The sequence below is a fragment of the Elephas maximus genome, chromosome 13 (assembly GCF_024166365.1).
Source record: "Elephas maximus indicus isolate mEleMax1 chromosome 13, mEleMax1 primary haplotype, whole genome shotgun sequence".
NCBI classification, from domain to species: Eukaryota; Metazoa; Chordata; class Mammalia; order Proboscidea; family Elephantidae; genus Elephas; species Elephas maximus.
The window spans coordinates 62,846,951-62,859,937 of record NC_064831.1 but is presented as its reverse complement, the minus strand read 5'-3'; the positions used below and the strand labels follow the sequence as shown (position 1 = coordinate 62,859,937).

General features: G+C 38.3%; 1 protein-coding gene across 1 annotated transcript in view; it reads right to left on the bottom strand.

Annotated features, from left to right (window-relative positions):
- Positions 1 to 4,227: 4,227 nt before the first annotated feature.
- Positions 4,228 to 12,987, bottom strand: part of ARIH1 (ariadne RBR E3 ubiquitin protein ligase 1) — a 129,850-nt gene continuing 121,090 nt past the window's right edge. The window contains exons 13-14 of the mRNA XM_049852676.1: positions 11,682 to 11,794; positions 4,228 to 10,656 (exon numbers count right to left, since the gene is read on the bottom strand). Coding sequence (XP_049708633.1) covers positions 10,572 to 10,656; positions 11,682 to 11,794 — 198 coding nt within the window. The 3' untranslated portion in view covers positions 4,228 to 10,571. The remainder of the gene's footprint in view (positions 10,657 to 11,681; positions 11,795 to 12,987) is intronic.

Here is a 12,987-nt window from a genome sequence, read left to right as displayed (position 1 = left end):
GGGAAAAACAACAAGAACAACAAACAACAGAGAGATCATCTGATATCTGTAGGATATCAAATTATCTAATATATGTGTAACTGAGTCTCAGAAGGTGAGGAGAGTCAACAGAGTACAGGACAAAAGAAATATTTGAAGGATAATGATCAAGAAATATCCAGTATTAATGGAAGACACCAACACAGATCCAAGAAGTTCGGTAAATGCAATACAAACATACCTAGATATATCAAAGTCAACCTGCTGAAAACCAAAAATAAAGAACAGATATTGAAAGCAGGCACAAGAAAAAAAGACACATTATAGGTAGAGGAACAACAATAAAAACAATAGATGACTGATACAAATGAGACCAGAAGATAAAGAAGTGACTTTATAGTACTGAAAGAAGAAATAAAAGGTCAACATAGAATTCTATATTCGAATAACCAAACCTGTTGCCATTGAGTCAATTCTGACTCATAGTGACCCTATAGGACAGAGGAGAACTGCCCCATAGCATTTCCAAGGAGCAACTGGTGGTTTTGAACTGCCTACCTTTTGGTTAGCAGCTGGTCTCTTAACCACTGTGCCACCAGGGCTCTTTATTCAGTTAAAATACCCCTGAAAAAATAAAAGCAAAATAAAAATTCTCTGAGAGATAAAAGCTGAGAAAATTCATCTGTAGCAAAACTGAAGTAGAAGAAATGCCAAAAGAAGTTCTTTAGACTGAAGGGTAGTGATACCAGATGGAACCTTAGATTTGTTGGAAAGTAGGAACAGCAATAATAAAAATTTATTGTGGAGTTTATAGCATATTATAAATGTAAAATATAAAATACCAAGAGTACAATATGTATATTATAATTTCTAGGGCTGCACTGTCCAATATAGTAGCCATTAGCCACAAGTGACTATTTAAATAAAATTTAAGTTAATTAAAATTAAATCAAAAGATTCCAATAAGCAAATCAATAGACAGGCCACAGTCTAGCAAAATATATATTCATAGTACATATATCTGACAAAGGCTTTTTTCTAGAATATAAACAATAATAATCACAATAAAATAAAACCACAATAAAAATTAGAATAAAAAGACAATCCAATTTCAAAATGGTAAAAAAAAAAAAAAGGCATGAACAACACTTCACCAAAGATATACAAACAGAAGAAAAGCACATGAAACGTGCTGAACATCATTAGTCATCAGGGAAATGGAAATTAAAATCACAAAAAGATTTTCACAACCACTAAAATGGTTAAAATAAAAAACAATGACAATAGCAAATGTTGACAAAGACGTGGAGCAACTGGAACTCTCATACATCATTGGTGCGAGTGCAAAATGGTAAAGCCACTTTAGAGAACAGAAGAGTAGTTATGACCCAGCCCTTCTACTCTTGGGCATGTTTTCAAGAAAAGTGAAAACATATATCCACAAACAAAACAAAAAAACTTTTGTAAGAATATTTATAATGGCCTTATTAATAATCACTCCAAGCTGGAAACAACCTAAATGTCTAGCAACAGGAGAATGAATAAACAAATTGTGGTAAATTTATAACATGGAATACTACCCAGTAACAAAGAACAAATGACTGATACACACAATATATATGACTTTAAAGAATTAAGACAAGTGAAAAAAAGCCGGATGCAAAAGGATGCTTGTTATAAAAATCCATTTATATAAAGTCCAAAAACAGGCAAAATGAATTTTTAGTGACAGAAATCAGCCAAGTGATCACTGGAGGGGAACAGAGATTGATTTGAAAAGTGCACAAGAGAACTTTCTGGGTTGATGGTAATGTTCTATATGCTCTTTTGGGTGGTTATTACACAGGTCTATACAATTGTTAAAAGTCATGAAATTAAACACTTAAGATGTGTGCATTTTACTATATACTAATTGTATCTCAATTTAAAATAAAAGTGTATGTTTGGGGAGGGATTCCTCTTCCAGGAGCACCTGTTCCCAGCTCTTTACTGACCTATCTTATCTGTTCTTAGTGTTATCTCGGGACTTTAATCTCTTCAGGGCTAGGATCTCGATTACAGAACCTGTCTCACAGGGCACACAATCCAGTGTCCAGAGAAGTAGCATTTAGAATCTGTGAAGCAATTCTGTAGAACTAACAGTTTTATTTCCATTGGTTAATGAGCAACCATTTGACTACTGGAAGGCACTGACTTGTGCTAATTGGTTTTTACCTGAATGCATAGTAGGGTTCTTTAAACGTACAGTACTTAACCCACTCTGTTGCAAGTTAGTCAAAATAATAGGGTAAAAATGAATTATTCAGAGGCATGGACCATACCCTGCATTAAGCCCATTCTCTGGCATTTGCTACCATGGCCTTTACAATGGTCGGAATCAGTCTCAGGGTATTTGCATACAAAATGATTTCCTATCCAAAGCAGTCATATTTTCCAAAGCAGGTGGACACTCAAGTCATGCTTCCTCCCTTATTAAAAAAAAAAAAAACTCTTTAGTATTTGCTCTAGTTTTGTATAAATGAGAAATCTCTGGGCGAGAGGGGTACAAATGGTTAAGGCACTCAGCTGCTAACTGAAAGTTTGGAAGTTTCTGTCCACCCAGAGATACCTGGGAAGAAACATGTGGCTCTCTACTTGGAAAAAATCAGTCATCGAAAACCCTACAGAGCACAGTTCTACTCTGGGTCCCCATGAGTAGAAATCAACTTCCTGACAACTGGTTTTATATAGAAATGAATCACAAGTTCATTGGGAGGAATTTATTACCAAGCAACTATGTTCATACCAGTAAGACTACCATTAGATTATAAATGACTCGAGAGCAGGTGCAAGATCTTTACAATTTTGAGGTGTTCCACTGGAAAATCTATCACCCAGCTAGGCTCACAAGAGGTGCTCCATAAATGCTGGACTCCCTCTGAAAGGACTGTGTGAACCTGAGAGGTGGGAGTACACATAGGGGAGTCTCTGCAAGACAAAGCTGGGAAATTCTAGTGGTGGTGTTGGACAGGTCCCTGAGAAAACTTAGGATGAAATCCTGCTCTCTCTGTGTTTACTCGACCCTCAAATATTCCAACTTGGCCAGTGGGTTTCAGACAACTAGATCCTCACTGCACAAGCCCCCGATTTATAATTCTAATAATAGCCTTTAATGTGTACCGAGGTGGTTTTTAGGGCACCGCTTTGTCATCATGCAAACAGAGAAGAACATTAGCCATCAGAAAGAAATCTAGAGACAAGGTTTCAGCCTAAAGAGCTTTCTGGAGAATTTACTACTATAGGGAATTAGTGTTAGGTATCTACAATCATCCTCCAAAACCCCACCCTGAAACTTGAATAGTCCATGGTAAGAGGCAGGGAGCTTGAAGAGTACATACCACACTTTTATACAGGTGTAGCCAGTGAGGTGCCAAATAAGACACTAACACCAGGAAATGTTATTTTATACTTTATGCATATGAAGTCAATGTGATCAGCTCAAAACCAGACAGGCCTTCTGGAAAGGGTTTGGAAATATGGGGCTTGCTTCTTAATAAAATGCTAGGGTGGCTCTCAAATGTGAGGAAGGAAAAGCCGTATTTTGGTACCTTCTTAGTAGTATAACATCTGAGGTTAACAACAAGAGAGGCACCTGTTTTGAACACAAAGAGCCAAAAATAAGAACTAGTCATCAAGTCTCCAGAGCAATCTAAGGCTGGAAGCTGCCCCATCTACATAGCTTTAGCAGGTGCCCTTGGCATGGCTGTTTCAGAAGCAGCTACAGTGCAGTGCAAAGAATATAGTGCTAGAGGTCAGGCTGTGGCTCCAGCTCTGCCATGCCCTGGTTGGGTGACTTTGGGCAATCCACTGAGCCTCCATGTAGAGCTGTAGTCGTGAGATTTAGACAAACCAACAGACCCGTTATTCACTATCCAGCGCACAGAACACTGCCTGGCACCATGGGTGTTAACTGAAGGAATGTAGGTTTGAATCTTCCTTCTGACAGTAACAGAACACGGTGACCTCAGGCAAATTACCCATCTTCCTTGAGCTTCTATTGTCAGGGGATGGTAACTATTTCATAGGGTTCTTGAGTTTAAATGAGATGATGCACATGAAGCACTTAGTAAACATTCACAAGTTAGCCGTATTAATTCTATATTAATTCGTTACGTTTCTTTTAGAAAAGGAAACTTTCAGGGCATTTTAGCTTTCTCTGTGGACACTTTCTATAAAAATCTGTGCGCTGCCCACACCCCGCACCCCCCACCCCAATCCACAGGGGTAAACACCCAAGAGTCAAGTTTATCCTAATGACCATGCACCTTGGCCTAGTTTGGTTTTGTCTCTGTGTCTGGAATAGTTAACATGTAACACTTGGAGCTATGGAGAGGCTGACAGGACAAATTGAGATTATTTAATATAGACAGAATAATGTGGATGTGCAGATGGCACAGCCCATGCCAGCCTAGGAGTCCAAAATGGCTTTCTGGCTTCTGGGTTCTGTCTAATTCTGCGTTTGGGAGTCTATGAGGCAGTTCTGTATCTTTATTTTTCGCCTAAGTTACCACTAGTGTGCTTATTATTTATAACCAGAATTTGTTTGGGAAAATGTGAGGGTCATTTTCTTTGATCCTCACAATATTTCTGTCACAGATAAAGTAGACAACATAATGAACACACAGCATCAGAAAACCTAACCCGAACATAAACTCACTGTGTAACTTTTGAGCAAGTTAATACTCTATAAGCCTGTTTCCCCGTTTATAAAATAGGACAGCAATGCCTACTTTTCTTTTAGGGTTGCTTAGAGGATACAGATAATGTAATTAAGGCATCTGGCAAGAAGTACTCAACAAATTATAGCTCCTATTAAGTATCCCTATTTTACAGAAGGGAAAACTATGGCTGAGAATATCAATATTCTTTCCATTACCCACACTGGTGATAAAAATAGGAAAATCTATTGTCTTAACACACAAAATTATCCTAAGAATGAAGCTAAAAGAAACTTGTGGACTCTAGAAAATGTTCAGAATTCAACTCTAAGTGATTAAGTTGAAGTTTGCGTTCGCTCGAATGCATATAAGCTTACCTTCTTTTGCCCAGCCCTCCACCGATTTACTTTCTCAGATTTCTCCCTTTTAGGAAGAGAACATATTGCCGGTTGACCTGAATATTCTACTCTACTTGTCAGGTCTACTGCTCAACAGGCTTTTGGTTTTGTGAATTATTGTCTCCAAGTGGGCCACTTACTAGAAAACTGGAAGGAAAAAAAAAAAAAAAAACTGGGCACTACACACTGGACTCTTGGGTAACACCATTCTACAAAACCCACTCAGCTAGGGCCTACATTGACAGGCCCTACCCTGAGCCTGTGAACTCACCAAATATAGGTCCTTTTGTTCTTTATGACCTATGCTCAGCTGTATTCTCTCTTTGCAATTATTATAAGTTGCAACCTCAGACTCATAGAAGTTGGAAAATGATGGTCACGAGTGGGTTTTCTTTGACTCATATTTAAAAATACTGTAATCACCAACATTTCAAAATTGAGAGAATACACAAGTCTGGGTTTCACAGGCTTCTCGAACAACACAGGGCAGTCCATTTTAAAAACATTTAGCTGCCTCTTGTAGACATTAAGAATCTGAAACTGTGATTATGGTAACAAGAGTGTGCCCTGGCACTGCTGTCCCTGGGTGGCACAAACGGTTAGCATGCTTGGCTGCTAACCAAAAGGTTGGAGGTTCAAGTCTACTTAGAGGCATCTCGAAAGGCTTGGTGATCCACTTTCAAAAAATTCAGCCATTAAAAACCCTATGGAACACAGTACTATTCTGACACACGTGGGTGGCTGTGCGCTGGAATCAACTCAACCGCAACTGGTAACTGGTCTGGCAGTAAGAGCTGCTTATCAGTGTACGACGCATTCACACACTGACTTCTGCTGTAAAAACGGCACTAAAGAAGCATGTCTACTGTTTAATCACGCTGCTTTTCAAAAGAATCTGATATTCATCACTTCTTCTATCCTAATGCTACTGCCTAGAGAAAGATCAACAATAGTTGCCCCCAAATTGCATTTAATCATACAGAAATCAAAAAATTAAAATTTGGAAGCTGGTCATCCAATTTCAAGGAGAAATGCAGAGATCAAATGGATATGGGCTGTTCTGCCGTGTTTTCAGTTGTAAAACAGCTCCTGTAAGAAATTCCAGTAGACACAACCCAAAATTCTTTACTTTGGAAATTCATTTTTTTTTTTTTTTGTTTACAAATGACCAGGTCAACAATGGCAAATTGCTCAGGCACCATTTAGCAAATGAAATCATGCTCAACTATTTACCCTTAACTATCACATCACAGTCTTCACGTGAGGATTGCCCCAAACCCGTGCGATGGAAAGGGCTACTTTCTAACCACAGCTGGTTTCTAACAATTAGGCAAACCAGGGCCACAGGAGCTGTAAACGATGCAACAACAAATTAAAGATGGAAATCATACAGCACTCCTCTAACAGTAGCAGTGACAGGTATTTATATAGTCCTTGATGTATTTTAAAAGCACGAAACCATAGTTAAGAACCACCTTTTCTGGTACTGAATTCTAGGTCATTCTGAGACCAGAATATGGATATAAAGAGAGAGTGTGATACTGTTCAAGTCTCAGATACAAGAAAATTCCAGTACCTGATGAAAGAAACTGTTAACCTTGGGAAAATTACTTAACCTTGTTGAGCCTTATTTTCTTCTCTTGTAAAACAGAACAATTTCTACCCCATTTGTTTAAAGGCTAGTATAAGAAAGTGCATTGAAGATGAAAGTGATAAACACTTGTAATTATAGATCCAAATAAACCAAATTAAACTGTACTAAAATCTAAACTAAGAGTATCAATGACAAGTATCTCCAACTCTGGAGCCTTCTTTAAGAAGGTAACTCTCCATCTCTATAGGCAGCATTAGCTACGAAGGGTAAGTAAAATGGAAGTTATGTGAAGGAGTTTTACAGTTAACTGAAAACGACTTAAGGAAAAGAAACCAGCATTCAAAGATCTACTGAGCATCTCAGTATTATCATTGTTACAACACAAACGGAAATCTAAATTCAATGTTCGAGACACAGAAATTGGAAGGCTTTCAGGAAATGCTCCGAAGGCTATAGTCACCAAGTCAGTCGTAGGGGACGGTCTCATTCATAGTTCCCTACAAAGAAACTGAACCAAATGTTGACATCTTATATTAAGTAGGAACAGTGAATAAGGCACAAAATACAGGTGGTTGTCAGGCCACCAATTTTTTTTTAAATTATAAAAATAAACATAAGTAACTAATGGAATAACAAAATAAAAGTTTATTTTATTAGAATTAGGAATGTTCTTTCCCTCTGGGCAACCTGAACAGTCCAGTTACAATGAAAATCTAAGAACAGTTATTTCCACAGCACAGGGTGCTCTACGCACAAAATTACAGGGTTAGGAGCATTTAATCAATTTACCGGTCTGATTGTCTCACCAACCCGCCCCCTCCCATCCCCCAAGTGCTCTATACCGGGATTTGTAGCTAAGAGAAATCTGTTACATCAAGTCCTTTATGCTCTTGTACTGAATTTCAGTTCCTAACCATGGCTGAACCACATTTTACACTGCATCCAACCATTTCCAATCAAGTCAGTCAGTCTTGGAGCTGCTGTATATGTGTGTATGTATACACATGTGTATTTCATATTTTTATTTAAACACACATAGAACACATACGATCTGGGTCGCAGAAAATACACAGAATTTAGAGTCTGGTAATAGATGCTATTCAATTTTACCACTGTGGTTTGTGTCCTGAGCTTCCAATCAAAATTTTATTGTAGATCACTGAAAGTCCATCTACTGCTTAATGAATTGTTCACATGAAGCATGCACTTTTCAAAAGACAACGTAACTGCCCCCAAGAAGACAGGGAGACCCTGATGGTTGCTGTGAATCGAGCCCTCTGATAGCAAGCCTTAGTAGGTGAAATAGGGAAGCTGTCATACAATATGGCTTGCCTATCCCAGTTTCGGGCATTGAAGATACTAACAATGAAAACAGTTAACTCAGGGAATTCTGTCAAATGTGGAGATAGCTGTTAAAAGCCTGCAAGTAGGAAAGGCCAGTTCCCCTTGATCCATACAAATTAGAGAATGCACCCACAACTGCAATATCCTCAGGTAGTGTGTCAACACTGAAACTAGAAAGCATCTCTAAAAAGCACTATTCCTCCATGGGGGCGGACGTTATGAAGTGCACAAACTGGTTTTGAATACTTGATGCAAGGGGAGCATGTAAAGAGGATTTATGACACTCAAACCTAGATAGTGCGAAGTTAACTGGTAAGATTTTTTAAAGACACAACACATATACAAAGCATTTTTAGGGAGCCACATATATCCATATAGCAACTCTGGCAGCTTTTCAAAGTTACCAGGGAAAGGAACTTGTTCAAGCTTTCTAAAAAAAAAAAAAACTTTTGATAAATGTATTTAAGATTGATGCAGTCATTTAAAGTAAAATAAAATCAAGTGGATAATGGGGAAAGGGAGGAGAAGGGAATATGGAAGAAGCAGACACTGAGTTCAGATTTGCACCTGAGGTGGCAAGGGAGGAGGGGATAAAAGGTTCAGGTAAAGTCGACAAGTGGTTTAAGGAAGCAGCATAATATATTCAGCAAACATTCACTGATTTTTGATGGGAAAAGAACAGTTGCAAGTACATCTCAGGTAACAACCTTTTCTAAAAGGAAAAGTAGGGTTGATTCAGCAAAGCCTAACTTAGGCAAACGGCCAGAGGAAAGTGAACCTACTTCCCAATGGAGTAGTAAGATGTACAGTGCAAGAGCAGACAAAGCTGCCTCACAAATGGTAAACACTCCCCTAGGCGCAAGACATTTAAAGGAAGACAAAGAGGTCCACAGCCGAAATTGGTATTTAATATTAAAACCTCTTAATCTAGTTGCCTAGTTCACTCTGCACTCCCATATAAAACTGACAGATTTAGGGATGCTGACCTGTTGAAAAATACCATAGCCAGAATGGCCGAAACAGGTATATAGTTAATAAAACCACCACCATCCTTTACTTTTAACATAGCTTAGAAGAAATTTCATAAAAATGGACATCACAGCTAAAATGCATTATTAATTCTCCTACCTGCTGACAATAGAAAAGAAGCAAACTCAGTGATTTCTATTCAAATGCACTATATGGGAATATCATGTTCTAGGGGTGTTGGCCTTCAAACTGAACCCACAGCAACACACACAGGCAATTTCAGTATCTGCCATTTTAAATTTACAATCTGAGACTAAGTGAATGGCTATTTATATTTAAAGCAAAAACATTATATTTGACACTCTAACGTGGAGAAGGGGTAAAAGAAGAGCCGTAACTAAAATCTTAAAAGGCTCAAAGCAGCAATTAAAAAAAAAAAAAAATCAAAAGGAAAGAAAACTTGAAATGCTTCCTGTGGACGTGATGAGTAGGTCAGGAAGCCTTTAGCAGTGTGTGTGCCATGGGTGCACAGAGGCTTGGGGAAATGGATGAGGCCGGGGATGGAGTCGTCTTGAACTACAGCAACAAAGCTCCCCCTCCCCCATGGCAGCCCTTATCAATCCATGGCATTTAGTCAGAGCTCAGCCTCCCTGTCCCTGATCAGGAAGAGCTGGGAATTCAAGGCATGAGGCCCCTGACCAGCCAACAGACTTAAGAAAACCAGAAAGGGCAAAGTAACCTCAGGAGCAGGAAAGGGGAATCACAGAGCTGTAGTTAGGTCTTCCAGAGGGGCTAAGCCAACACACCTGTTTTCCCAACCCCCCACCCTGGAAATATAAAGCAAACTGAAAGAAAATGCACAGCAAATAGACATAATCTTGAAGATTTTTAAAGAATAAATATTTTTTTGTAAGTAAACATTATGCAAACACGTGCCACGCTTGCTTTGTCCATGCATATGCGCTATATACAATTTTGAAAAATACTGTGTTGTCCTCTTGTTTTAAAAGTCATATACAAAGTTTGTTTTTGTTTAATCCTCTTGCTGCCTACCCTTCCCGCCCCAAGAATTTTCTTTACAAGGAGCTAATCAACATTCACATATGACCTTGGGGTATGAGAGAAAGAGAGTCGATCTGTGTGTGGGGGTGTATCTGTATGTGTAGGGGAGGAAGGAAAAGAGATCCTTCACCAAAGTACAACAAAATGGCTGGTTTGGACATGAAAAGCAGTGTCAAAGAGCCGTTTCAAATTTTAACTGTACTACACTCAGGAAAGAAAAAGAAAAAAGGAGTCAGCTTTGAGAATGAAGCTACGTTACAAGTTAAAGTTGGAGGGCTTTTAGTGTGTCTGTCACACTTTTGTTGGCGGCCTAGAATACTGTTGTACAATGGTTTATCTACCTTTTTTTATTACAATATAATTTACTTAAACTTTCCGTTAACAAAACAGAATTCCGGTACTACAGACCAGTGGTGTCAAAGAGGCTTAGTGCCTCCTTGTTTGTGTTTGTGTTTGTTTTGTTTGTTTTAATTGCATGAGCACTCTAGATGGTAAAGTTTTCAGAGTTCATTTTATGCGGGGCCATTCTCAGTCCTCAATGTACTCCCACAGATCTTTCTCATAGCCTTCATGCACATGCTGTAACAAAACCCTTCGTCGACTCTCACAGTATCTGTAATCAAAGAGAAAAAAAACAAAACTTGTCAGTCTCTACTAATAAAAGAGTATTTACTTATTTTTTTATGGCACCCCTACAGAACCGAGCACCCATTTTTAATAGGCACATTTTTAGTCTACATGCACAGACACATTAAACTGTTTCTAACATGAAAACAGTATTTTCTGTAGACCAATAACTCCCTGCTCTGGGAACTAATTTTAGAGCATAAAGTGTTAAAAGTCCTAAGGGGACTTGGAAACCATCTGATTCAACTCCACTATTCTACAGATGAGTAAACAGTTTCAGAAAGAAGTAATTTCAAGGGTTACTTATCCACATCTGTAAAATCTTTGTACACTGTAAAAGCACTATAATGTACTGGTTATAGCTGGCTAAGGAAGTAAAAATATTAACCAGGCTAAATCTCCAAATCTTCCAATATTCCCAAAGTTGCCTATTACTACTTAACTATTAAAAAGAAATTAGTTTTTGCCAGGAAAAAACTTTGGGGGGAAGGAGTTCATGTTGTGAAATCAAACATTTTCATCATCTTTAGCTTAAGAAGTGGTGTATCTGCCCCTAGGCAAAGTAATTCTCTCCTTAGAAATAAATCTAATAAAAATTCTAAACAGTGAGTTTGGGTAGCTCACTTGTTGACAGCTATGACCCACAGAATCCCCATGGTAAAACCAGCATCCTATTCTCACCCCTCATCCTAATGGCCACTTGCCCTTTTAGGCTCTTTCTTCCTTGCAGGGCAGCAACTAAGTAGATATAGCTGGACAGAAGCAGCAGAATCAGCCGGTGGGATAAATGGCTGATTTTCTCCTTATGCTTGACCAGCACTACTAGCTGCAATTCGTTGCCCAATGGACAGAAGCAATCTGCGAGAAACATGGCAGCAGCTCAGTTACTGGATATGCTAAACCCAAGTTTCACTACCACCTAACTTCACCGCTAAGACCTATGAGAGCAACACTGGCAGAAACTTTTGCTCAATAGCTAGTTTTAAAAAAAACAAAAACCAAAAAACTCACCTGTACTTATCTTGAACCTTTTGCTTTATATCCTGCAGAGAATCTTGGGAAATATCTCGTTCCAGGTAGCCCGAAAGCACCTCTGTGGCATTCTCTAGATCTGCTTGGTTATTCTGCAAGAGAAGGAATATACAGTAATTTTTTCTGTCAAAAGAAACCTAAAAAAGATAAACCATTTCAGTGGCTTCTTTACCTACAGACTTACCTTCAACACCAGTTTCCTCTTTATTGTTTTAAGCTCTAACAACTTAATTACTGTGTTGTTAATGCCACACCCACCACACCCAGTTACGACAACATGTTAAAAAAAAAAATTAGCATAGTAGCTCCTTCGGAAAATACCTTCTCAGGTGAGGCAAAGAAATGCCAAAAGCACAAAGCACGCTGTTTGTGTGAGCGTAAAAATATGGTATTCTCTCTTTTTCAGGGCAAATTTTTAAATGCTAAAAGAAGTGAACATTCACTCACTATCCTGGGAAGGATATCGAGGACAATTTAAAAGGATTTAAGGGGGGAAAAAAAAAATCTTGGAACCTCCTAGTTCTGAGAGCTGCTATGTGTTAAAACTCAGAGAGTAAGGGCTGACTCAATAGGGGGAGAGCAAGTGGGAGAAGGGAGTAAGATGTATGTAAACCTACATGTGACAGACTGATTGGAATGGTAAATGTTCACTTGAAGCTTAATAAAAATTAAAAAAAAAAAAAAAAAAAACTCAGAGAAAAATCTGAGAAAACAGAAGCCTATTTTGTTTACTTCTGGCTACATCTATTTCTTGTCAGAGGACACTTCATGAAAGATTAAAATTTTGTTATTCTTTACTATTATGGCTAGCTTTCTACATGTTACCCATATCCCACCTGCTAGTCAGTCTTACTGTCTAGTTATCTATGACATCAGTGTTTCGTGCATTAATTTAACATGAGCATCTTTACTTAAAAATACTTCATTAAGAACAGCTAACCTCTTTGAACCTTTTACTGAAATACGCTGTACATACCAAAAAGTATACAAGTGGAAAACACAGCCAAATTTTTACAAGGTGAACAATGCATGCAACTAGCACTCAGATCAACAAGTAGAATTTTACCAGCATACTTTTTTTTTTAGTCACTATTTCTCTATTTCTCTACCAAAGGTAGTCACCATATTAACTTCTAATACCACAGATTTGTTTTGCCTGAATAAAGGCTTTTATCAAGAACTTACTAGTGCTGTGTAAGCAATTTACATGGGTTATCTCACTTAAACCTACAAAGCTATCCTGGGGTCAACTTTACCTAAAGATTTGGTTTTTCTCCTTGGTTCC